Source organism: Ochotona curzoniae, unplaced genomic scaffold (assembly GCF_017591425.1).
Source record: "Ochotona curzoniae isolate NIBS_2020 unplaced genomic scaffold, NIBS_Ocur_1.0 contig_291, whole genome shotgun sequence".
Lineage (NCBI taxonomy): Eukaryota > Metazoa > Chordata > Mammalia > Lagomorpha > Ochotonidae > Ochotona > Ochotona curzoniae.
The window spans coordinates 13,837,245-13,864,950 of NW_024465649.1; the positions used below are offsets into that span (position 1 = coordinate 13,837,245).

Sequence of the window (27,706 nt, forward strand, 5' to 3'; positions counted from 1 at the left end):
AAAAAGATTCATTTTTTATTGTAAAGTCAAATTTACAGGAAGAAAGATATACAGAGACAAAGATCTTTCTGCTAGGTCACTCCCTTAGTGGTTGTACATCTGGTGCTGAGCCATTTTGAAGCCAGGAGACAAGAACTTCTTCCAGATTTCCCCCATGGGTGCAGGGTCCCAAGGCTTTGGGCCATCCTCCAATGCTTTACCAAGCCACAAGGCGGGAGATGTACAGGAAGTGGGGAAACTGAAACACAAATCGGTACCCATATGGGATCCCAGCAATTTGCAAGGCGAAGATTTAGACACTGAGGCACTGCATCCAGCACCACAGGAAGATTCTTAAAAGCCATATATAACTTGCTATGATTTATGCTTTGAAAAGATTCTAGAAAAAGGTGATAATAGGAACCAAAATCCATCAAGTGTTCTGTTACATCAGGCAGAAATGTGCCAAGTTAAGTTGAATCTGAAGTAGATTATACTGATTTTGGATAAGTTTTAGAAGTAGAAAAATACCTGGAAAATGCAGAGATAACCAAGTTCTTAGAAGGGGAAAGGATATATCCCTAAAATACCAGATTTCCTAAAATTAATTTTCATGTATACAGCAATTCCACTTAGAGTTATAAGTAATGTAAAAGATGTAACACAATAATCTTAAAATTTATTTGCAAGAATAAATCCTGAGGGATAATAATTCAGAAGGAAAGTAGTGTAGGAAGACTTACTTTTCTATAGTAAAATTGTTTAAATCAAGAGTATGCTGGGCCAGGCGTGATGGCGTAGCGGTTGAAGTCCTTGCCTTGGAAGCGCCAGGATCCCACATGGGCACCAGTTCTAATCCCTGCTGCTCCACTTCCCATCCAGCTCCTTGCTTGTGGCCTGGGAAAGTAGTCGAGGACAGCCCAAAGCTTGGGGACCCTGCACCCGCATGGAAGACCCGGAAGAGGCTCCTGGCTTCGGATCGGCATAGTTCCAGCCATTACGCCCACTTGGGGAGTGAACCATCGGACGGAAGATCTTCCTCTCTGTCTCCCCCTTTCTGTATATCTGCCTTTCCAATAAAAATAAACAAATCTTAGGGAAAAAAAAAAAAAACAAGAGTATGCCGTTGTCCAGCTAGCGTGCGTGAGAACTATAGAATGGGTGTGAGCCATGCTGGCTAGATACTCACCAGCTGGCAAGTGCCAGGACTAGGTGCAAGTTTCATCATGCTGAATCACAGTACCTCTTAGGGGCAGGATCCAGGCTGGGTACATGCCTGATAGGGAAAGTATGAGCACTCTGCTGATAGACAGTAACTATACCGGTGACTACAAGAACCAGGGCTCAGGGTGGGCTAGGTTCGACAAGGCAGCAACAGCTGTCAGCATACGTGAGGGCAGGGTCTTGGGTAGGAGGGCAGACTGAGCTAAGCCACAGTGCCCATGGCTATGCGTGAGAGCTGAATGGGATATTGGTTAGGCCATATTGGTCTGCAGCAGAGGCTGGCACACACCAAAACAAATTAGGTGTAGGCCTTGTGGGGGTTATTTGGGGTCACCCTGACTATGCCATTGCACCTGCTGGTATGTGTGAGGAATCTGAATAATACCCATATGTTGATGTGACATATGGTGCTGTGGCAGAACTGACTAGGCTGCTTGCGTCCACCAGTATACACATTATTTGGTGCAGGTGATAGAATGTACCTGACCCTTACTGATTGTTGCTCATAAAAGTCAAGTCTGAAGTCACCTGGACAAGGCTTCTTAGGGGACTCTGACTGGACCACTGGGCTATGTATTACTCTATCCCATTAAACTCAAATATGAATAATTTTGTAGAATAATGCATGAAATGTGTGAATGGTTTTTTCAGGGTGATGAGATTGTAGGTCATTATCTAAAGTTTTCATTTTTGTTTGAGCTGCTTAATGATTAAGATATAAGTAACAACCTATTTTCACTGGAAATGAAGGAAAGCTATATATTGATGCTTTTTCTCCTTTCTCTTGCAGTTATGCTATATTGACTCCCAAACTGACGGTGGAATCCCTTCTTACTGTTTCGCTTTAATGGTGATGTTTTTTCTACAACAAAGAAAACCCCCTCTTCTTCCTTGTTTACTTGGAAATTGGGTAAGCATGAGTTTGTGATCCATATGCATGTGTATATGTAGTTTGCTCTTGCAGAGAGCTCATCTCAAACGTTTTAAGATGGAGTTCTGGTTTGTTTGTTTGTCCATCTTTAAAAAAATTTTTTTAATAATTTTTCAACTACCAATTTGGAATGCCTTTTCATATAGATTGAAGGCTTTGACCCAAAAAGAATGGATGACTTTCAGCTGAAGGGCATAGTAGAAGAGAAGTTTGTGAAATGGGAATATAATTCAAGGAGTGCAACTGAGAAAAACTCAATTGCTGAGAAAAACAAAGCTAAGGCAGACCAACCAAAAGATGATACCAAGAAGACAGAAACAGACAACCAAAGTAATGCCATGAAGGAAAAACATGGCAAAGTAAGCTGTTTTTGTTTTTGGCTTTTCTATCTGTAGAATTTGTAATGCCTTCGATTGAAGCTATTTTAATAGATTTTAATTGACTTTGGGCAAGCCTCTTGGCCTCATTTTCCTCATCTGTAAAGTGAGGGGTTGATCTGGTTTAGTTTTTCAGTAATTAGATTTCCTAATTTAGGCTGTGTCTGTGAAGGCTCATATTGTTTGAATAATATCGAGGTACTCCATTGTATCTTTCTCCATCTAGACAAGGAGAATTCCCTTCAAGGTGTTAGACTGCGACCAAAATTTTAGTACTTGAAAGTGATGTTGCCAGATTGCTTTGAGACATACCCTGTGCTGTGAAAGGAACTGCTTTGCTTATTTAATCATTCACCATTCCTTTATCCCGGATCTGCCGTGTGCCAGGTATTAACTTGGGTGCTGAAGAGGCAGAGATGGATGGCCATGAATTGAGTCCTTTAAAAGCTTGTAGTCTTTGACAGAAGGACCATTATAGAGGTCAGAGTTTTTCTGACATCATTCATTGCTTCAGCTGTACTAAATTATTTAGAGTTTCCTGGATACACTTTCCTTCTCCACTTAGCTCTTCTTTCACTTAACTACCTTCTCCTCTCTCCCCAAATACTCTCAGTTTACCACTTCACTGAGAATACTGAAATAATCAGAAGCATTGTCTGATTTCACGTACTTGTCTGGTTGCCGGCCTTCATAAATGAACTTTCTATATTCTTACCCAAGGTCATTTTTTCTACTTACATATTCAATCTTATTCCCTTATTGTCCATGTTAGAACATCTTTTTTGCAGTTCTTCTCATTGACACCTAAATCATCAGCTTTCCATTCTTTACTGAATCAGCTGTGCTTTTATTTTTCTCATCTTAAGGAAAAGTTTTGATACCACTTTCACTCCCATTTGTTTTATGCTCTCCATGCACTAAAACTTCTTTAAATAATTGTCTGCATTAAAAGGGGACCGGCATGATGGCGCAGTGGTTAAGGTCCTTGCCTTGCACGCCCGGGATCCCATATGGGCACCGGTTTTAATCCCGGCAGCCCCGCTTCCCATCCAGCTCCCTGCCTGTGGCCTGGGAAAGCAGTTGAGGACGACCCAAAGCCTTGGGACCCTGCACCCACGTGGGAGACCAGGAAGAGGCTCCTGGCTTCGGATCGGCATAGCATCGGTCGTTGTGCTCACTTGGGGAGTGAATCATTGGAGGCAAGATCTTCCTCTCTGTCTCTCCTCTCTATGTATCTGCCTTTCCAATAAAAATAAATAAACAAAATAAATCTTTTAAAAAAAAGATAAAAAGGGGGGGGTAAGAATTATCTATATTCAATATTTTATTTTCTGTTTTCTCTAACTCAAGGCTAATTAGGGTTCACCTGCTTACTCCTCTCTTAATTTTCACATGACTAAATCCAGTGGTCATTTTCTAATTTTTATCTTTTCTTGACTTACCAGTATTTGCCAGTTGGTTACTTCCTTCCCTGAAAAATGTCTTTACTTGACCTTTCACTACATCATATTTGTAATTGATTATTCCTCTTTTTAAATTATTTACTTATTTATTTAATGCAAAGTCAGATGTACAGAGAGGAAGATCTTCCGTCTGATGATTCACTCCCCAAGTGGCCACAATGACTGGAGTTGAGCCTATCTGAAGCTAGGAGCCTCCACCTGGATCTCCCACACGTGTGCAGGGTTCTAAGGCCTTGAGCCATCCTCGACTGCTTTCCCAGGCCACAAGCAGGGAGCTGGATGGAAAATGGAGCTGCCGGGATTAGAACCGGCGCCCATATGGGATCCTGGCGCATTCAAGGCGAGGACTTTAGCCACTAGGCTATGCTGCCGGGCCCCATGGAATTTTTTTAAAAACTTCTCTACCTCCCTCTTTCCTCTCCCCTTCCTTCCTTTCTTATTTAAGTCAGAGTTGCAGAGAGAGAAACAGAGAGAGAGAGACAAAGAGAGAGAGATTGATATTGATATTCCATTTCTCACATCATTTGCAGGGAGCCGGATCAGAGGTGAGCAGCTGGGATAGTGAACCTTACCCATAGGAGATGCCAACATTGAAGGCAGCTTTACCTGTTATGCCACATTGTCAGCCTCGGTATCATAGATTTTAAGTATCATCTATATGTGATGAGTGCTAAATTTAATCTCTAGCAGGAGTTATCTCTGAACCCCCTAATTGTTGATCTATCTGTACATTTGATGTGTCAGATCTAAAAAACTTGCTGTCTGAACTCCGGTTTTCCTCAGAAATTTATTCTATACTCACGGTTCCAAAACATCTCAGTTGACAGCATTCCATCCGTTCAGTTGTTAAAGCTTTACTGCTTCCTTTCATATTCCATTCTCAACTATATCAGGAAAATCTGTCACCCCTACTTCATAGAATGTCCAGAATTGATTCACTTTGTTCACTTGCTGTTACCGTCCAGTCTCGGCCGGCATCATCTCTGCTAGATTGCTGTTCTAGGCTCTTTTCCTAGGATAATCCTCAACACGATAGTGTGGTTTCTTCTGGATCACCATGCCCTTTACCCTTATCATGCTCGGAATGTTCAGTTGCTCCTCATTTCATTTCGATGTATACTTTTCTTCTTCTTCTTCTTCTTCTTCTTCTTCTTCTTCTTCTTCTTCTTCTAGTCCTCATCCTTTTCCATTTACATAGTAACTTCCAGGATTTTTTTTAGTAACATTTCTACTTAGTGTAACTTACTCTTTATTCAATATGCCTATAAAAATTTCTCCTTCCTTATATCATGCCACTGAACAAATGCTGTTTGCACCCATCTTCCACCCTATTTAACATAGCAACCTGTTGCTCTCACATTCCCAACTCTTAACTTTTTTTCTACAGCACTTATTTTATTTGCTGTGTAATTTACTTACTAATTTTGTTGACTTCTTTCCATAGAATGTAAGCTCCATGAAGGCAAGAATCTTTTGGTATTTTCCCCTAAGAAATACTCCCACATGCCGAGAACATTGCCTGACAGAGTAGGCACTTGATGAGAGTTGAGAGTTTGAATGCCTGAATGACTGTTTCATGTGTCTGTCCTGCCCACTGGCTGTTTTTAGCCAATCTTCATCCAGTTATTTCTTCTGGATTTCAGTTATTACCTCTTGTGATTCTCCTGATTTAGAGATCCAGGGTAGCATGTGACTTTTGGTGTATTTGTTAAATTGCTTCTCCCTGAACTAATAATACTTGTATGCACTAGGAACTCACTTTCAGTGGCAGTTTAGTGTAGTGGTTCATATTATGGATCTATACGGTCTTGAGTCAAATTCTTGCCCTATGAATATCCGCTTTGTAGAATTGTTAATATAAGTTGCTGCTTTTATAAGTGTTTGGTGCCATTAGCTTGACTAATTGTGATTGCTCATTATTTTACCCTTGTTACAATCCCAGGAAACAAATTGTAAAACTATGTTTACTGAATGAAGGAACAGGTTGTTGTTGTTTTTTTAATCAGCATATTTACTTAGATTTCAAAAGTAATTATTGACTAAAGAGTTATTGTAATTGTTACTCAGTGGTTTACAGCCTTTGTTGCATTTGAGAATCACTTTAGGGAGCCTTAAATACTCTGTGTCTTGGCCAAAAACCTAGGTTAGTCAAATCAGATTATTGGAGTATGAAAGTGTATGAGGGGTAGGAAAGATGATGTGGCATTTGGGCATTAGCGTATCTTCCTGTTCCTCAGGTGATTCTAAGGTGCATCCTAGGCTGAGAGTCACTGGCTTATTGGAAAGAACACAGGGGACCCTGTTCCTTGGCCTGGGCTTTGCTCCCAGCCTTTTGGCAAGTTACTGCTTCATTCCTCAGTTTTGAAAACACGATGTCTAAGTCTTTTCAAACTGGAAATTGATTGATTGTATACTATTGTGAAGCTTAAATTAAAGATAGTTTTTCTTTTTCAGTCTCCATTAACTTTGGAAACAATAAATCAGGTGTCCCTGGGACAGTTATGGTTAGAGCTGCTAAAGTTTTACACACTGGATTTTGCCTTGGAGGAATATGTCATATGTGTACGGATACATGATATTTTAACAAGAGAGAACAAAAACTGGCCTAAGAGGCGGATAGCTATTGAAGGTGAGATTGGTATACAGTATTTCATTTGGAAAATTTGGGGGGGGGGTGTCAATCATTTATTTTAATACAGTGTTACAGATTTTATCCCTTTGCTAAAATGAGGAAGAAATGAACAATTGATGCTGACAAGTAAGGTTCCACAATCAATCCCAAGAACATCAATTGTGGTAGGATAAGAGATAAAAATCAACGGGTCTAGAACATGAATTCTCATTCTGGTGATAGTGAAAAAGGCAGGCTTAATGACATGGCTTTTTATTGCAGCAATTTCTTCACTGAAAATGTAATTGTTGAATTAGCCTAATCAGCCATTTTAATTACCTTATTGTTTTCTCCATTTCCTTTTTAGCTTTTTCTTTAATGAGGAAAAAGTAGATCCTGCTATTGTATCTCCTCCATTCCACAGCGTTCAAGAACTCTCCTTGGGTCCCTGTGTTAGAAAGACCTGGGGGAAAAATACTATGCTGACGGTTTAGCAGCTGGATGTACTTGTGTTGTCTTACATAGTTTATTGGTGGAGGCTTAACTACTGACCATTTTCTTTTTTATTAGATCCATTTTCAGTTAAGAGGAATGTTGCACGGAGCTTAAACAGCCAGCTTGTTTACGAATATGTTGTGGAGAGATTCAGGGCAGCCTATCGTTACTTTGCTAGTCCTCAGAGGAAGGGAGGAAATAAGTCCACGGTGGATTTGAAGAGAAAAGAAAAGGGAAAAGTAAGCAGTAAGAAATCAGTAAAGTCTGACAATATATCAAACAACTGTTGTATTGTTCCTGGGGAAAACCCAGAAACAATAAATGCCGATAGAGGACAACCTGAAAAATGCAACGAAACGGAATGTGCGTCACAGAGATGTACGGTTGACAAAGACGGTTTGTTGGCAAATGAACTGGATTTGGCTGACCCTGGACAGGACTCTTCATCTCTTTCCACTGCCACTGAAGGGAATGAATTAGAGCTAAAATCAGTTAAGAAAGAAGATGATTTAGCACCTTCAGAAACTTGCTTTAAAAAAGAGCTCAGCCAATGTCATTGCATTGGTTGTAAGTCTCCTGACCCAGCTGAATCTGCTGGAAAAACAGACTGCAGGTCAAATGTAGAAACTGAGAGTTCACATCAGATTGTGAGCGTGGACACATCCGCTACCTCTTGCAGTTGCAAAGCTACAGAAGATGCTTCTGATACTAATGATGATAACCTCCCCACCCAGCAGTTATATTTTGTGTTTGATAAATTTATTTTAACCTCTGGCAAGGTAAGATATGGCACCATATTTCTTTATAGCTTTTAGATTTTGAAGTGTACCAATAGTTTGAATGGTAATGGTTATTATTTTGGTAGGATAATTCAGTGTGTTTTTGTCTTCAACATTTTCCTTTTGTAATTGCCTTTGAGTAATGGCTTCAGCACTGTATTATTTGCTGGCATTCTTCCCCTTCTCATAAATGAAAGGATTCGTATGCTATTTTATGAAAATCCATTTAGCAAAGTCAGCATATGTATTGTCTTTACTTTTTATTCATATTGTTTTCTTTCAGAAGTAACACAAGATTTAAAAATTCTAATCGTGTCATTGTTCTAGTGTTGTTTTTTGTTGTGATGGGGGAATATCAATATAATAAATGAGCAGGCATTTAGTGTAGTTATTAAGTTGCCTACATCCCACATTGGAGTAACTGGGTGATATCCAGAGTCTGAGACTTCCGATTCCATCCTCTGCTGATAGTATCAGTAATTGGCTCATGTGGAGACCATGGAATATAGAGCATTCCCACTTTGCAACTTTGCACCAGCTCAGCTCAGGCCGTTGAGGGCTTTTAGGGATTGAACCAGTAGTTGGGAGCTCTCTTGACTCTTCCTGTGTCTCTGTCATGTATGAGGGGAAAAAAAAAGAAGATCCTAGGTTCTGTTTCTACCACTGTACCTTTGTATTTTGGTTTTTAAGACTACTTCTGAAGAGGGTGTGTATGAACTTTAACCCTCTCCCTCCCCCCAAATAGAAATGTGTGTGTGTGTGTGTGTATATACACACACACATATATATATATATATATATACATAATATTTACTTGCAAATCAGTAAGAGTAGGGGAGAGAGAAAGAACATGCACTCATCCTCTGACTCATTTCCCAAATGCCTGTCATGAGGCACGGCCAGGGCTGTAGATGGGAGTCAAGAACACAGTATGGGTCTCTCATGTAGGTGGGAGGAGCCCAGTTACTTGAAGCATCACAATTACCTCCCAGAATCAGGAGTCGGAAGAGCACTATACATTCAGGTGCATTGATGGGGACATTGACATCTTAACTGTTAGGTCAGATATCTTCCACCGAGCTTTTCTTTAAATCACAGAGAATAGCCCAAAGAATAGAAAATGAGGCAAAAATTTTGTTAGTAACAAAAGTTTTACCTGAGTCACATTGTTTCAGTTATAGCACATAAAGTTGAATATCAGGAACTGACAAAATGGCTCTATAGGGTAAATCCTCACCTTGTAAGCACCAGATCCCATGAGGGTGCCTACTTGAGTCCCAGTTGCTCCACTTCCCTTCCAGCTCCCTGCCTGTGGCCTGAGAGAGCAATAGAGGAAGGCCCAAAGCCTTGGGTCACTGCGCTTGTATGGGAGATCCAGAAGAAGCTCCTGGCTCCTGGCTTTAGATCAGCTCTGCTCTGGCCATTGTAGTTATCTGGGGAGTGAACCAGCAGAGTAGAAAAAACTGTGTCTCCTTCTCTCTGTAAATTTGCCTTAAAGAAAAAAAAGAAAGAAAGAAGAAAAGAAATATCAGCATCCAAAATGTATATAACATAGCACAAGTCATGTGTAAGTCAAGTGGACTATTTTAAAAATACAACCTTCAGGGACTTGGCCCAGTGGTCTAGTGGCTAAAGTCCTTGCCTTACACGCGCCTGGATCCCATGAAACACTGGTTCTAATCCTGGTGACCCACTTCCCATCCAGCTCTCTGCTTGCGGCCTTGGAAAGCAATCAAGGATGGCCCAAAGCCTTGGGATCCTGCACTTGTCTGAGGGGATCCGGAGGAGGTTCCTGGCTCCTGACTTTGAATTTGTGCATCCCTGGCTGTTGTGGCTCGTTGGGGTGTGACTGAGTGGATGGAAGATCTTCCATTCTGTATATCTAACTTTTCAATAATAATAAATAAATCTTAAAAAAAAAAATCTGAGAACGGTGATGCTGGGATCCTGTGTGGGGGTGTGATTTGTGCCCTAGCTTCTCTATTTTTTTTAAATATGTATTTTTAAAAGACTATTTTTATTGAAAAGGCAGATATGCAGAGAAGGGAGACAAGGATCTTGTATCTGATGATTCACTCACCAAATAGCCATAAAGGCTTTAGCTAAGCCAGTTAAAAGCCAGGAGCCTTGAGCTCCCTTCTGGGTCTCCCACATGGATTGAGGGTCCAAAGGCTTTGGGCCATCCTCCATTGCTTTCCCAGGTTACAAGCAGGGAGTTAGATGGAAAATAGAGCAGTACAAACTGGTGCCCATATGGGAGGCCAGCTCTTTTTTTTTTTTTTTTTTAGGATTTATTTATTTTTATTGGAAAGGAGGAGAGAGAGACAGGAAGATCTCCCATTCAACAATTCACTCCCAAGTGGCCGCAACAGCCAGAGCTGACCCGATCTGAAGCCAGGAGCCAGGAGTTTCTTCTGGGTTTCCCATATGGGTGCAGGGTCCCAAGGCTTTAGGTTGTCTTGGACTGCTTTCCCAGGCCACTACCAGGGAGGTGGATGGGAAATGGAGTTGCCAGTATCAGAACTGACGCCCTTATGGGATCCCGGCGACTGCCTGGGGCTCAGCTAACTCTGAAAGATGGAAAATTAGCCAATTGAGCCATTGCACCAGACTCCCCTCCCTGAACTCAACCCTGTACTCACATGGGGGACCTGTCTCAAGCTCTTGGCTGCTGATTTCAGCCAGGCCCATTGCTGGCCATTACAGCCACGTTTGAAATTATTCAGGACATGGATGGTCTCTCTGTTTCTCACTCTCTCTCACTACCTTTCTCTCTCTGTCTTGTCTTTCAAATAAATCAGTAAAATGACTTAAAAACAATACACATTTGTTTCTTTGACAGCTGTCAAGCTGTTTGAATCAATTCAAACTTTTCTGTCTCCTATTTTAAGTTTAGTAGTAGAACTTGTCAACGAAGTTTTTTTTTTAATATCTAATGCTGTATTAACATTCTTTTTGGGAGTTATTTTTGTTTTATAACTTTTTGAGAGTGTGGACTATCTGAACAGTGTTACATAGAGGATTCTTAGGGATGCTTCTTGTATGATGAAATACCTTGCTTGTTTGGTTTTTGTTTATTTATTTATTTATATTTGCTTTTGCATAGCCACCAACAATAGTATGCAGTGTCTGCAAAAAGGATGGCCATTCGAAAAATGATTGCCCAGAGGATTTCAGGAAAATTGATCTAAAACCTTTGCCACCGATGACAAACCGATTTCGGGAAATACTTGATTTAGTATGTAAAAGATGTTTTGGTAAGGCTTTTGTTGCCACAAATATTGACTCGATACTCCTAATTATTGAATATTCATTTTGTGAGTCTATAATGATTATTTACAATATGTTTAGATACAGCTCATTCCAAGAAGTTTAGAGACTTAAAGTATTTTCTTAGTGTGTACAGAGCATTGTGGGAAGTATGAGGGAGAATCCTGACAGTCTTCAACTCCTACTGGTTTCCGCCGTCACCCACACATTAGTTTGATTTCTTCATTGTAGTACATTTATATGGCGGAATAGGAATTGTTAAGCCATGTTCCTGTAGGAAACAGCTTTGACAGCTAGTGAATACTGCTTATTTGCAGGTGCTCGTACCATTAGTATAACTGATTGTACTCATTTTCAGAGCTACTTAGGTGTTGTCACATATTTATAGTACAGCTAGACTTAAGTTGTCGTTAGCACCGTATACTGAAATCCCGACATCCTACACGATTTTTTTTCAATTTGCATAAACTTAGGTTCACTATGTATTGCGAGTTTCTGTTGGTTTTTTCACAAGTAGGTGATCTGTTTTAGTCATAATTAGAGTATTAAATAGAAGAGCTTCACCGTTGTTAAAAGATAGATCACCAGTATTTCATCTTTTGTTTCCTGATACTGTATGTAACCACTGATACTATTATGTTATTTTAATTGTGGCAATTCTATAAGCTGTTTATTCTCATTAGTATATTAACTTTTAGGGATGAATCTGGCACATTGGCAGAAAAAAAAGGCCTTTTTGTGGTTCTATAAAAGGATATGATGAGTGTTACCAATGAAAGAACTAGAAAGCTGGAAGGACAGACTAGAATCCTGTGGAAAATAGTTTCAGAAACTAAAGAAACTGAAATAAGGAGAAGCCAGTAAAGGCACTGATGAGGCAACAGTTCTTGGATGAGATAATTTAATCAGGCCTTGAAGGGAGCTGTCAGATTTGAGTGGACCAGTTAACTATGGTTGCAATGTGATATATTTACAGGAGTAAAAACAAGCATTACTGCAGGAGAATAGAATGAGGAAAACAGCATTAGTTTGAAGTAGTAACAATAGTTGTAGCTGTCACATTGGGAAAATAATGATGTGAAATGTGCATAGGTCTCTAAAAATGATTTTTTCCCATTCCCCCTGTGATTATTTCCCAGTAACATGATTTTAGTCAGAGAAGTTAACAAAAAATGGAGAGATTGCAAGGGAAATTTTAGGGCTAAAAACTTAAAAGAAATTTTTGCATTCTGTTTTTCTTTTTTCTCTTAAAATCTAGATGAGTTGTCGCCACCTTTCTCTGAACAACACAACAGAGAGCAAATTTTAATTGGTTTGGAAAAGTTTATTCAAAAAGAATATGATGGTATGTCATAGATGACACTTAATCATTTTCATTACTGTACTAATGTGCTGTTGAGATTCATTTATTTAATAATTCTTACTGAATGTTATTTATATATTAGATATTATTTGATAATACAGCATTTCAGCTGGTGATACAGTGCTAATAAAGAAGTGAAACCTGTTTTCATAAAGCTTATATTTCAGAGGGGGAGATAACCAATTAAATATATATCAGCAAATAATAAATGCCATTGAAGTTCAAGAGATAAAAAATTAGACCTGGTGGAATGTTATGGTAGGTATCTGATAAAAGTGGCATCTGAATAGTATCATGAATAACATGAAGAACAAGTGGTGTGAATATCCAAGAAGACAATGCTGTAGAGAAAAGAGATATGAAGACACTAAGAATGGGTTAAGTCTGGTACGTTTGAAGGTCAGCCAGGATGTCTGTGTGGTTGGAGTATGTGACATAGAGTGTCATAAATGAAGTTATGGCTGGAGCCATTGTATAGCAGAGGAAGTCTCTGCCTTTATCACCGGCATTCCATATAGACTCTGGTTAAAGGACTGAATGTTCCACTTTTGATCCAGCTCCCTGCTGTTGTGCCTGGGAAAGCAGTAGAAAATGGTCCAAATCTTTGGGCCTCTGCGCCCATCTGGGAGACCCTGGCTCTAGGCTTCAGACCAGCCCAGCCTCTGCCAGTGAGGCCCTCTTGGAAGTGAACCAACAGATAGCAGATTTATCTCTCTCTCTGTGTCTCATTCTCTGAAATTCTTCCTTTCAAATTAAAATAAATAAATCATAAAAAGAAGAAAAGATGAAAGAAAGTAGGCTAGGGATTAATCACTCAGTTCTGGTGAATTATTCATGAGTGCTAAGATAGCATTTGTAAAACTGATTGAATTGTACCCTGGAAGAGTTTATTTCTTTTTTTCATCCCCTCCCCTCCCTTCTCTTTCTCTCTCTTTTTTTTCCTCCCCAAGATTTATTTGTTGAAAGAGTTAAAGAGGGCCCAGTGCTATAGCCTAGTGCCTAAAGTCCTTGCCATACATACCCGGGATCCCATATAGGCACTGGTTCTCATCCCAGCAGCCCTGTTTCCCATCCAGCTCCCTGCTTGTGGCCTGGGAAAGCAGTTGAGGACGGCCCAAAGCCTTGGCACTCTGAAACCACGTGGGAGATCGCAGAAGAGGCTCCTGATTTCTGATCAGCTCAGCTCTGGGTGTTGCAGGACTTTAGGAGTGAATCATCGTAAAGAAGATTGTTTTCTCTGTCTCTCCTCCTCTCTGTTATCTGACTTTGCAGTAAAAATAAATAAATGTTTAAAAAAAAGTTAGAGGTCTTCCTTTATTGTTCCATACCCCATCTGGCTACAGCAGTCCTGTCTGAGCTAGACCAAAAGTTAGACACCAAAAATTTCATCCAGGTCTGTCCCATAGGTGACAGGGAACCAAATACTTCAACCATCTTCTGTTGCTTTTCCTAGACTGTTAGAAAGACAGCTGGGTCAGAAGTGGACAAACCAGGACCTGAACCAGCACCCATGAGAAATGCTGCTATTTCAGGCGACAACTTTACCTGCTAAGCCATATCACTGGCCCCCGAAGTACTTTATTTTGCAGTTCTAAATTCCCATATTTTGATTTTAATGTACTCAAAACAACCCTTATAAAATGTGCTAATGGGGAAAAGTGAAAATACACGAGTTTATAAGTAAATTAGAAGAAGCCAAAGATCTTTGTGATTTTAATTTGGAAACTGATGTAGTGGGACTTGGGCAACTGAGTCGGTGATTCTGTTTTTCTAAGAAGGAAGTGCTACAGTCATAGTAGGTCTGGAGTGAATTTGGCAGTTTAGTTTTGATGTGACGTTTATGATGCCTTTGGAAAAGCGTGAAGTAGTAGTAACAGTAGTAAAGTGTAAAAGTAGTTGGATACATGGGAAAAGGTCTAGGCTTTCCTCCCATATTGCAGTGCTAGTTTGAGTCCCGACACTTCTGCTTGCTTCAGAGTTCTTGGATTCCTACCTCCGTGTGTGTGAAAGACCTAAATGAAGTTCTGGGTTGCTGGTTTCCTTGTGGCCCAGCCTTGGCTGTGTGGCTGTTTGGGGAATAAACTAGCAGATGGAATGCTTCTTTGTCTCTTTTTCTGTCATTTTGCCTGTCAAGTAAATAAAAGCAAATAAACACTGAAAAATTTTAGAAGGCAAAGAGAAAATTTTTTTAAAGATCTGTACTTGTGACAGGTGTCTTCCTATGGTAGGTAAAAAAAAAAATTTTTTTTTAAGCCTTGGAAGTAGACATGATCACCTTGTGTTAGGCCATTAATAGATAATAGAAGAATTCTCTTCCCTGATAATTATAAAAGGCTTTTGACTTTTTTTGCTTTTCTTAGAAAAGGCAAGATTGTGCTTATTTGGCTCTTCTAAGAATGGATTTGGGTTTCGTGATAGTGATCTGGATATTTGTATGACCCTGGAAGGCCATGAAAATGCAGAGGTAAGACAGGGATGTGGAAATGTATTCTTGTTAATGATGGACCTAATTCTCTGTGTAGTATTTATAAAAGATTTGTCATTTCCTAAATAAGTTTATCAACAGGTTTGTTCAGCATGTAAAAAAAAAATCAGCATTAAAGATTAGAAAATATACACCTCTTGAAATTAATAAAGTTGCGCCCAGCCCAGTAGTCTAGTGGCTAAGGATCTGGCCTTGCAAATGCCAGGATCCCACATGGCTGCTGGTTGTAATCCTGGCAGCCCCACTTCTCGTCCAGCTCCCTGCTTGTGGCCTGGGAAAATACTCGGGGATGGCTTAAAGCCTTGGGACCCTGTACTTGCCTAGGAGATCGGGGGAGGCTCCTGGCTTCTGGCTTCAGATCAGCACAGCTCTAGACATTGCAGCCACTGGGGAGTAAATCATCAGACAGAGGATCTTCTCTGTATCTCCTCCTCTCTGTATGTCTGAATTTCCAATTAAAAAAAAAAAGAAATTAGTAAAGCTATTGACTTCCAAAATTTCATAAGACAAAAGCTATGTTACCAATAGTTACAAGTGCTTAGTTGTAAGTTATTTGTGTGTGTGTGTGTAATACATATTTGCCATAGCTTTCTTACACACACACACAGTGTGTGCCCAGTGAGAAGGTGCTGCTTCAGGTTACTAGTGGGCATTGATCTTGTTTGCTCTGTCTTCTGGATCTATTCCATGAGGTCATATCCTTGAGTTATTATAGATATGAAATACAGTTGGCTGTATAATGCATAAAATGGATTGTATTCTAAATGTTGATTATAGTTTTTGAGTACTCAACAGCACAGTTTTTCCCCTGGGACATTTTTATAAATGATTTGTTAGGATAGCTTTTAGAAACTCTTTTTGAATGGGAGGGGAATTAATACATTGTTGAGTCCCCAGGAAACACTTTTATCTACATTTTCTCATTTCATTCTTACAACCGTCTTTGAGGTAGGTATTATTTCCCCCATTTTTCAGACGAGGAAACTGAGGCTTTGACAGATAAACTGAATTGTCCAAGTTTACACAGCTAGTAAGTGTTGGAGCCGGGACTCATACCCAGGTCTGTCTGACTCCTGAGTTCATGATCTTTCCATTATATCTCACTGCCTCTCTGAAATTATCTTAACCCATAATATAGCTGAAATATAGTACTAATAATGTTGTAGCACCTAACCACTACTTCTGAAATGTAAAGCTGTCTGAGTTGCACTGTGAGATGCCAGGAGCAGACCTTCCCCGACTGCAGTATCAGCAGTGAGAGTTGCATACTCACATGTCCCTTGTTTGTGGATCAGACCTTAGTAGAGAAGGGCTCCGCTGAAGGAGGGGACTGTTTGGACAGGCAAGAAGTGTTCCAGCCTTTCGTAGTAACAATTACACAAGTTAGGGAATCTCTGAAGATGCTTAGTCTTTAACCAGCGTGGCAGTTGGTATTTATTTTTCAGAACCAGGAACTGCTTGCAAGATTGGGATGCGGCCAAGCTTCTGGCATCTGTGTGGTGTCAGTATAACCTTTGTTACGTTATAAAGAATTCAGCAGAAGAGCATACCTGTGCATTTATAAAGTAGTTTTTTTAAAAGGTGGTTTTTAAATTGTTAGATATGGAGAAAAAAATGGCAGTGTTATTTGGGAGCTCTTTATTTCTGGCTCTGTGGTAGTGCTTCTAATGTTAAGATTTTCTTAAGAATCTGAAAAGTTATAAATCTTTTGTTTGTTCTTAACTTCTACATAGTACTACCTACTTGGAAAGAGGCTACCCTTCATTTTTAAGAGCCAAAGTTGAAGGAATAGAGAGTGCTTCCCCCCACTCCATGGAGGAGATTAGCATTTCAAGCAGCATCCATGAAATTTAAATATCAAACATCTAATCAGTAAGGACTTATATATATATATATATATGTAATGTGTACCATTCATATTGGAAAGTAGAAACATTGCATAACACATTATTTTCTTCCAGATGAGACATAATGGAAAATTTAAAAATTCGTTACAGTTGTGTTTTATTAACTCCTTAATTCATTTTATTTTGTATGAATTAATAGCTACTGCTTCCCCTGAAATCCTCAGGTTACGCTGCACTGCCTCCTATTTATTTGCAGTTGGAAAGAGTGTATTGGAGATATACAAAAGTAATTTTAGTAATTGTTAGGATTCATGTTTATGTCCATTAGCTTAATGTAGTTAATTTATGGTGCTGTTATGCTTTTATTTATTATGGTTATATTTGCCATATCATCTCTTCTGTGTTTTTTAGAAAAGGTACACATTTAAATTTGTTAAGATAAAAATTTCCTTGCAGCAATAGGTACAGGTGGTCATAGGATTGCCCCCTTTTTTTCCTCCTCTTATCAACCAATAATAATAAATAGCTCAGTGATATAAAGTGCGATTTTTATGCCAGGCATGCTGCTGAATGCTTTACATACCTATCTCATGTAATCCTTCCAATGAGTCTATAGGGTTTATTTTGATTTTATAGAAGGGTTAAAGATGAGTCATATAGCTAGTCAGTATTTGAATCTAGATTTGTCTAAAATCAGAGCCAATGTTATTATTATTTTTTTCTTTCCTTTTTTTATTATTTGGAAGACAAAGGGACAGAGACAGAGGAAACTCCCGTGTGCTGGTTCCACTCCTGCAGGTGCTGGAACTGGGCCCAACCCACGGGCTGGGAATACAGTGCTGGTTTCTCATATGAGCAATAGGGATCCAATAAACCTGAGCCATGATCTGCTGCCTCTCGGGGTCTGCCCTGGCAGGAACCTAGAGTCAGGAATTGGAGCCAGGAATTGAATGTGGTTACTCCAGTTTAAGTGTAAGTTTTCTAAACACTAGGCTAAAAGCCTGTCTCTCTGAACCGGCATTCTTAAACACTCTACTGTTTTGTTCTCACCAAATCAATCTCGACTTTTTTGTGTATTGAAAACCATATTATTCTCTTGGGTCTGGTGCAATGGCTCAACTGGTTAATCCTCTAACTCCAAGTGTGCATCCCATATGAGTACCAATTTATGTCCCAGTTGTTCCACTTGCCATTGCACCCCCTGCTTGTGGCCTAGGAAAGCAATGGAGGATAGTCCAGGTCCTTGGGACCCTTTTCCACATGAGAGACTCAGAAGTTATTTCTGGCTTCAGATTGACTCAGCTTGGCCTGTTGCAGCCATTTGTGGAGTGAACCAGTGGATGGAAATCTTTATGTCTCTCCTCTGTAGATCTGTGCTTTTCCCAAAAAAATAAGTAAATTTTTAATACAAAAAGAAAGAAATAAAACCATGTTATTCTGTTGTCATGCATTTCAAATTTCTATCTCTATGTGGATTACATTGAGATCTGATTAAAATGCAGATTACGGTTTAGTAGACCAGGAAGAGAATTATCGAGTCTGCATTTCTGTCCTGTTTCCAGATAATCCTGGAATTTATATGGCTCTGTGAATCTCATGCTTTCAGTAACAAGGTTATTTACAGAGTTTTAAGGCTGGAAATTTTACATGAATGTTAATTATGAATTTTCATGGGGTCCAATTGTATCAAACTTTAATTTATTATTTGTTTTATTTTTTAGAAATTAAACTGTAAGGAAATAATTGAAAACTTGGCAAAAATTCTTAAGAGACACCCAGGTATTTAAGATTTTAACTTTCAAACAAGAGCAAAATTTTTTTGACATTATAGAAGTTACATAATCTGATTAAATTATTTTGTTTTTTAAATCAGGGTTAAGAAATATTTTGCCTATAACTACTGCCAAAGTGCCTATCGTAAAATTTGAACACAGACGAAGTGGTTTAGAAGGCGATATCAGTTTATATAATACATTGGTAAGTTTTTCTTTCTAGGCCACTTAACAATTTTTATTGTAAAAGTTTTTACTTTCTGACTTATGCTTAAAACTTTCAGTCTGAATAATGTAAGAAAAAGAAGTCATCTTGGTATTTCTTTCATATTGAAGATTGGTTTTTTATTTGACTCATTAGTTGCTAGTAAGTTTTATATTTGCATCCATCTATTTAATTTGTAAGTCTGTTTTAGGAAATTTGAAATATGCAATTATTTTTCAGGCTCAGCATAACACAAGAATGCTGGCTACTTATGCAGCTATTGATCCTAGAGTGCAGTACTTGGGATATACTATGAAAGTGTTTGCCAAGGTATTTATGAAATAATTAATCATTTGTGTTGTTGGGATACTCATGATAATTAATGTAAAGCATGCTGATGTCAGATTGAGTTAGGAAACTTTGCATTTGACTTTATTGATAGATTCATCTGATCAAGAAAAAAGAACATTACCAATAAAACCACATGCTTTTTTAGCTGCTGTTACAACATTGGATTCTCTTATTGTTCTTTTGCTAAATGTATAAGCTTTGAGGTTAGTAACCTGTTTTCCTAGTTCAGTATGGTGTTTTTATGGTAGCTGCTCAGTAAATAATTAATTTTATGAATTTCAGTGAGGAGTTTTAGTATGAAGCAGTAGCTTGATCATATTCCAATAGCAAAATGATTTTGTTTATTCCTCCTTTAAAACAAGGGGCCCTGAAACCCAAATCACTGGAAGGAACGCTGCCCAATCCACGTTCTCACTTTCTCACATTCTTTTTCTGACTATTTGAAAACCAAGTTTGAGATCCTTATATCTTTTGCCTCTGAATGTATTATATAATTCTGTTCATTTTTATGAGACTTTCAATGTGAAGTACTGCCCAATTTATGAAGGGGTAGAGTAACCTGTCAGCATGACTTCCTAACCCGGGGTTATAGTTAATTTAATTCAACTTCAGAGAAAAGGAAGAAACATATAGAATTAGTTTGGACTACTCCCTGGAGTTAGTTCAGTGTATCTGAAGGTATATTCTCTAATCAAAAACTTGTTCCAGAGATGGATAGTTATTATGAAACCAGGAAGTCACATTCCAAAGGTGACAAAATAGCTTTTTGTTCCTTGTCTCGAGTACTTATCCTTAAGAAACCAAACATTGAAATTGTTTTTTATTGTTAGAATGAGTGGAGTTTTGGTCAGAGCAGTGTTGTTAGAAATGCTCCTTATCATGGGCATGTGGTACAGTGGGTTAAGTCAGTGCCTAAGATTCAGACATTTCCTGGTAGATCTGTGATCTGAACCCTTGCCACTCCACTTCCAATCCACCCAGGAAAGCATTGGAAGATGACTCAAGTATTTGGACCCCTACATAAGGTAGGATACTGAATGGAGTTCCAGGCTCTGGGATTCAGCCTCACCAAAGCCAGATTTAGCATTTAGGGCCATGTGGTGGAAACCGGTGGATGGTAGATCTTGTTCTATATCACTGTGCCTTTCAAATGAATAAAACCTACTTAAAAAGGAGAGGGGGTGAAGAGGAAATAAAAGGGGGAGAATGAAATCCAAAAACCAAACAGCAGAAAAAGTGAAGAAGGGGGAGCCCGCATCGGTAACATTAGTAGCTGTCTTATGTGTAGATTGACACGCTGAAGCTATTCCTCCCTACTGCTTGAAAGGGTACTAGAAATCATGAGATGCTGCTGTGGGAATGTTTAGGCTTCAGTTTGGATGCCCAAACTAACTCTTCTAACCAGCTTTTGTCAGTAGCCTGGTGACTTTTACCAAGAGAATCAGAGACGTGAAATGTTGTCAAGTCTGTTTCAAATGGACCATTGCTTTTCTTTTTTTTTTTCTTAAGATTTGTGTATTTGTATTTGAAAGGCAGATTTTACAGAGAGAGGAGAGACAAAGAGTAGTGTCTTTCATCTGTTTGTTCACACCCCAAATGGCTGCAGAGGTTGGAACTGAGCCCATCTGAAGCCAGTAACCAGGAGCTGTGTCTGGGCCTTCCATGTGAGCACAAGGTCCCAAGGCCTTGGGCCTTCATATACTGCCTTCCCAGACCATAAGTGGGAATAGGATCAGAAATGGAGCAGTCAGGACAGGAACTTTTGCCCATATGGGATGCCTGAAGATTAGCCCGAGTTGCTACTGCACTGGCCCCACAGTGGACCACTTGGGAAAGTAGTGCTTGGCACACTTGGAATGTAGGACAGAGCATTCCATCTATTTTTTGCCTGCTTTATCAATATGTTTATTTAGCATAAAGAGGACAGAAGCAATTCAAAATGTTTAAAGGAATTTACTGTGGAAAATGGAAAGTTTCTCTTGTGCATGTGCTAGCGAAGCAGTGCCTTTTGCAGAGAGCAGGCAATGTTAAAGGTTCCTGTGTTGGGCCTGGTGCAGTAACCTAGTAGCTAAAATCTTTGCCTTGATTGCGCCAAGATCCCTTATGGGCACCGGTTCGTGCCCTGGCCACACACTTCCCATTCAGCTCTCTGCTTGTGGCCTGAGAAAGCAGTTGAGGATGGCCCAAAGCCTTGGGGCCCTGCTCCCATGTAGGAGACCTAGAGAAGGTTCCTGGCTCCTGGCTTTGGATTGGCTCAGCTCGAGGTCATTGTGGCTGCTGGGGAGTGAATCAACGGATGGAAGATCTTCCTTTCTGTCTCTCCTCTCTGTATATCTGACTTTCCAATTAAAAAAAAAAAATGAAATAAACCCTGTACCCTTTCAGAAATGTGTTCTACTAGTACAAGCAGATTTCCTTCCCCTTTTTTTTTTACAAACACACTGAAAATAATATTCTGTACTTTGCTTTTTTCACTTAGTATCAAATCTTGGAATTACTTAGGTATAGATCTTAGATTTAATTTTGCATTATTAGTACACCAAGAATTTCCTTTTTTGTATGATTAAGTTTATTTGAAATAATTTCTGAGAAAGGGACAGGGGAGGAGAGACATGGAGCAAGGAAGAGACAGAGATCTTTCATCCACTGGTTCATTCCTGAAATGGTTTACGACAACAGCAGTTGGTGCAGGCTGAAGCCAGGAACTCTTGCCATTCCACGAGAGTGGCAGGGGCCCAAGTACTTAGGTCATCTGTTGCTACTTTGCCTAAGCAAAAGTGGAATAGCTGGAACTCAAACTGCCATTCCAATGTGGAATGGAATGCTTCTGTCACCACTGGTTGCTTAACACACTGTATTAAAGTACTAGCTGCACCTCAACCTCCTCCTTTTTTTTTTTTTTAAATGGCTACCTGCTATTCCATTATGTGAGAAGTACTAAAAAAAACAAAAAACAAAAAAACAAAAAAAAAACCCCTATGCTTTGCAGATGAACCAAAATTGTTTCTGATTTTTGCAATTACAACCAAGTTGCATGAAAAAGTCATTTCACATAGTTTGTGTCAGTATAAATTCACTTTCTTTGTAGGCTAAGTTCTTACAGTAGAATCCCTTGGAAATGTGCTTTTGTGATTTTGTTACTCTTGTAATTTATGGGAGTGCCTATTTCCCCCAGACTCTAAAATACTTTATGTTTTTGAGCTTTAGGATATTTGCCAGATTGATTTTTTAGGGGCATGTGGTATTTCTGTATGGAATAATACTCAAGTTTTATTTCTAATTATTTTGTTCTTTTAAGCGATGTGACATTGGAGATGCTTCCAGGGGAAGTTTATCTTCATATGCCTATATCCTTATGGTGCTGTACTTTTTGCAGCAGAGAAAGCCACCTGTTATTCCAGTTCTACAAGAGGTATGTGCTTATAAAGATACTTTGTCAAAACAATAGATTTAGACACAGTAGATCTTGCACACATAATGATATCAAGGATTGTTACATAAAGAAATGTCCAAAGTTTTCCTCTTCCGTTAAAGTTAAAAATCATACAATGAGTGTTTTTGAAACAGTTTTTAAAAAAATATTTTACTTATTTTTTTATTGGAAAGTGAGACACACAAAAAGGAAGAGAGACAGAGAGGAATGTGTTCCCTCTGTTGGTTCACTCCACAAGTGGCCCAAATAGCGGAAGCTGCACTGATGTGAATCTAGGAGCTGGGAAGGTCTTCTGGGTCTTCCACGCAGGTGCAAGGTCCCAGGGTTTGAGCTGTTCTCAACTGCATTCCCAGGCCACAAGCAGGGAGCTGGATGGGAAACAGGGTGGCCAGAATTATACCAGCACCTGTATGGGACCCTAGTGCAATCAAGGCGAAGACTTTAGCCACTAGGCTAGTGCTCCAGGCCCTGTTTTTGAAACATTTGTTACGGGACAATATAGATTACCCAAAGGTGAATGAACTAAGCATTTGTGATTTTTCACATAGAATGCCTTCAGATGATTATGAAGTTATTTTAGGCAGTCATAACCTGTATACATTATATACTCAAGATGCACATATTTTCCTCTGTTTTAAAGAATTTTCTGACAGTGAAGTTTGATTAATTCCTGTGTATACATCCTTTGGTCGGCCTTTTGAATTTTGGTTGAATTTGACCAAAGGAAATTCTTCCTTATGTCTTCTAAAATTCTGTTAATTGCATTAAATATTAGATTTTACCTTGACAGAGATACTTTTTACTCACAACCCACTTGGTATTGGTGATCTTAGAGAGTTCTCCTTTAAATTATTGGAAATAAGTGTAGTGAATTTATTCATCATCCACCTGCTGTTGATTCTTAGCACAAAAGTAGATTTAGGCGTTTGGGAAGATCTAGTTATAAATTCTCAGAAGGGTGACTATTTTGAGGTAGGAGTTAAACATCAGAATTGTTTCAAAAATCATATATTCTGATTTCACATAAACTTTTATAGTTGTAGCAGAGAATAAAATTGTAAAATAACTAGGGCCCGGTGCTATGGTCTAGCAGTTTAAATCTTAGCCTTGAATGCGCCAGGATCCCATACAGGCGCCAGTTCTAATCCCAGCAGCCCTGCTTCCCATCCAGCTCTGTGCTTGTGGCCTGGGAAAGCAGTAGAGGATGGCCAAAACCTTGGGACCCTGCACCCATGTGGGAGACCCGGAAGAGCTTCTGGCTCCTGTCTTAGGATCAGTGCAGTACCGGCCTTTGCGGTCACTTAGGGAGTGAATCATCGGACGGATGATCTTTCTCTCTGTCTCTCCTCCTCTCTGTATATCTGACTTTGCAATAAAAATAATAGATAAATCTTTCAAAAAAGAAAATTGTAAAATAACTAGTTGTATAGTAGATAACAGATGACCATACTGTTTACACAGTTCCAATGAGTGACTTGTGGTTTTATCAGCATTTTTCCCTCTTTAAACGAATAGTGAAAGGCAAGTTAAAATTTTAGGCACTTTTAAGTAGCTGAATATATATTGAGTGTTACTTATATGTCTAAAGTTTGTGTAAGGGTATTTTTGAACTCAAAACAAAATTGAGAAAGGTGAAGTTGTCTCATCTGGCCTATTCCCCCACACATGGAGATCTTAGCTGTGGTCAGTTTCATCAGAGTGGCATACCGACATTGTTCCAGTTGTGGAACATACATATTGCACTCACCCAATGCCCACAATAAATGTTAGGATTGCTCTTGGTATACCTTGTATGAGTTTGAACAGTTATTCTTTTTGAGTAAATGAGTAGTGGTTTATCCATTATGGTAAAACCATGCAGTACTTCCACTGCATTAAAAATGCTTTGTGCTTTTCATAGACATCCACCTTTTCCTCGACTCCTGACGACCCCATCTCTTCCTAGTGTCATCCATAGTTTTGTCGTTTCCAGAATGTCATGTAACTGGAATCATATAGTACTGTAACTTTTTCAGGTTAATACTGTAGACTTTTGAACTTGTCTTCTTTTCACTCAGTAATGTGCATATATGGTTCCTCCATGTGTTTCATGGCTTGTTTGCCCATTTTTTTATAGTGCCAAATAATATTCATTGTCAGAATACACTGCATTTATCGATTCATTGAATAAACTGAAGGACATCTTGGTTGTATGTGTTTTGGTAATTGCTGTGGGTCTGTATATACCTTTTTGTGTGATTATACTTCTCACATTGGTGGGGTTGATGCCAAGCAAAGGGAATGCTGGGTACTATAAAATTTTTTGTTTACTTCTGTAAGAATCTGCCAAACTGTCTCCCAAAATGTCTGTGTCTTTTTGTATTCCTACCCTCATTGAGGGTTCCTGTTGTTCCACAGCCTCACATTGGTTGTTGTCAGTGTGCTGGATTCAGGGCATTCTGTTATATGTGTAGTATTATTTCCTTGTTTTAATTTGTATTTCTCTGATATATGATGTTTAGTATCTCTTCACATATGTATTTGCCTTCTGTACATTTTTTGGTGAAGTGCATGAGGATCGCAGTTTTTGGTGAAGTGCATGTTAGGATCTTTGTACATTCCCCTTTCTGTTTAATGGAATATTTATTTGAAAGGCAGAATGATAGAGAAGGAGTTAGAGAGATGAAGGACTTCTGTCCACTGCTCTAATCCTCAGATGACCACAACAGCTGGGATTGGGCCAAGCTGAAGCCTGCATCTCCCACGTGGGTGATGGGGTCCAAGCACTGGGGCCGTGTTATGCTTTCCCAGGTGCATTAGCTAGATTGCAAGCGAAGCAGCTGGAACTTGAATTAGTAACCATATGGGATGTCAGCGCTCCAGATAGCGGCTTGATGCATTTACACCACAGACTTGGCCCATGGTCTCTCCCTATTTTTTTCCATTATTTGAAAGGCAGTGTTGCCGAGAGAGGGAGAGACGAGATCTTTTACTTGCTGGTTCACTACCTAAGTAGCCGGAATAGTTGGGACTGGGTCCGGATGAAGCTGGGAACCAGGAGGTTCTTCCTGGCCATCCATTTGGGTGCAGGAAATCAAAATGTCAGGCCATCTTCTGCTGCTCTCCCAGGTGCATTAGGGAGCTGGACAGATTGGGAGCAGCAGAACATGTATCACCACCTGTCTGGGGATGCTGGTGTTGTAGATGGCAGCTTAGCCTACTATGTCACAGCACTGGCCTTGTGGTCCACTTTTTTTTTTTTTTTAAGATTTATTTATTCTTATTGGAAAGTAAGATACAGAGAGAGAGAGACAGAGGGAAAGAACTTCTGTCTGCTGATTTACTCCCCAAATAGCTACAATAGCTGGAGCTGAGCCAGTATGAAGCCAGGAGCTTTCTCCAGGTCTCAGTGCTTTGGGTCATGCTCCACCATTCTCCCCCCCGGCCACTGGCAGGGAACTGGATGGGAAGTGGAGCAGCAGGGACTTTATCCGGTGCCCTTGTGGGATCCCAGATGTGCAAGGTGAGGATTTGGCCACTCGGAGGTTGTGCAGGGTCCCCATGGCTCATCTGTAAAATATTGTTTTCTTCCTGTTGGACTTAAGACTACATATTTTTTGCATAATTGTCTTTCATTTAATTTTTTTAATAAGTTTTCTCTCCCAATTTGTGGACTGACTTCATTTTTTGATTTTGTTTTTGCAAAGCAGAAACTTTAATATGTTTTAACGTTCATTTATTTTTGTTTATTTGAAAGAAAGAAATCATCCATTTGCTAGTTTCTTTCCTGAATGCTAGAAAAAAATTGGAAATGAGCTAAGCAAAATTCAGTATCCTGTGTCTTTGATGTGGCAGGGACCCTCTGCTGCCTCCTAGGATGTGTGCAAGCAGTAAGCTGAATTGGAATTGAAAGTGGCACTCCAATCGAGGCAATGTGATATGGGATACAGACTTCCCTTGAGGCAGTTTAAGCTATTGCCTCATTGTATCATCTTTTGAAGTTTTTTCATGGATTATGACTGACATTTTTTTTATTCAAAAGCGTACTCAAATCATTGAAATTTTGTCCTATGTTATCTTCTAGGAGTTTGAGAAGTTTGAGTTGTATATCTAGAACTGTGATCCATTTGGAAAAAACTTGCATGGTGATATTGTTTCAGTGTCATTTGTTGAAAAGATGATTTTGCTTCATTGTATTGTCTTTGTTCCTTTTTCTAAGACAGTTGACTATGTATAGGTCTATTTAGAGCTTTTAATTCTGTTCTGCTGGACTCTCTGTGCTCTCACTAATGTACTCCTGATAAGCTAGATAACTTATGTCAATGTTTTTGTGTGAGTGTGTGTGATTGCCTTGGCTAAGACTGATTTACAAAAATGTGTATTCATTTATTTGAAAGGCAGAGTGAGCATGTAAGAGAGAGATCGATCTTATGTCTGCTGCTTGATGTTTCAAATGGCTGCAGTTGCTGAGGGTAGCAAATCAGGAGCTCTTTTCTGGGTTTCCTGTGTGGATATCAGGAACTCAGGTTTTTGAAGTGTCATCTGCTGTTTTCCAGGTATTAGGAGAAAGCTGGAGTGAAAATGGAGTACCTGGGACTTGAACCAGCACTCTTGATATGGGATGTATGCATCTCAGTCATTGGGTTCACTTGATGTGCCATATCTGCCCCATGATTCTTTTTAAAACAAGTGTTTTGGTTGTATCTCTTTAAAAAAAGATTTATTTATTTTTATTGGAAAGCCAAATATACATAGAGAAGCAAAGACAGAGAGGAAGATCTTCCATCCACTGGTTCACTTCCTAAGTAGCCACAACAGCTGGAGCTGAACCAATCTGAAGCTGGGAGCCAAGATTTTTTTCTAGGCCTCCCACATGGGTGCAAGGTCCCAAGGCTTTAGGCTATCCTCTACTGCTTTCCCAGGCCACAAGCAGAGAGCTGGATGGGAAACGGGGCTGCCAGGATTAGAACTGGCACCCATACAGGATCCTGTCATATGCAAAGCGAGAACTTTAGGTACTAGGCTCCCATTCCGGGCCCTTCTGATTTTTAAAATCAGTCTGATTTTTAACATTCCCCATCAGTTAGTTAGTGGTCTTGTTTGATCAATGTTAACTTTCTTTTTTGGATACTTTTTTTTAGC

General features: G+C 39.4%; 1 protein-coding gene across 1 annotated transcript in view; it reads left to right on the forward strand.

Moving 5' to 3' along the window:
- Nucleotides 1–27,706, forward strand: part of TUT4 (terminal uridylyl transferase 4) — a 122,703-nt gene that overhangs the window by 67,949 nt on the left and 27,048 nt on the right. Inside the window, exons 10-20 of the mRNA XM_040978536.1 lie at nt 1,994–2,113; nt 2,281–2,493; nt 6,429–6,603; nt 7,156–7,859; nt 10,966–11,116; nt 12,388–12,474; nt 14,853–14,956; nt 18,546–18,603; nt 18,698–18,801; nt 19,042–19,131; nt 22,451–22,564. Of these exons, the coding sequence (XP_040834470.1) occupies nt 1,994–2,113; nt 2,281–2,493; nt 6,429–6,603; nt 7,156–7,859; nt 10,966–11,116; nt 12,388–12,474; nt 14,853–14,956; nt 18,546–18,603; nt 18,698–18,801; nt 19,042–19,131; nt 22,451–22,564 (1,920 nt within the window). The remainder of the gene's footprint in view (nt 1–1,993; nt 2,114–2,280; nt 2,494–6,428; nt 6,604–7,155; nt 7,860–10,965; nt 11,117–12,387; nt 12,475–14,852; nt 14,957–18,545; nt 18,604–18,697; nt 18,802–19,041; nt 19,132–22,450; nt 22,565–27,706) is intronic.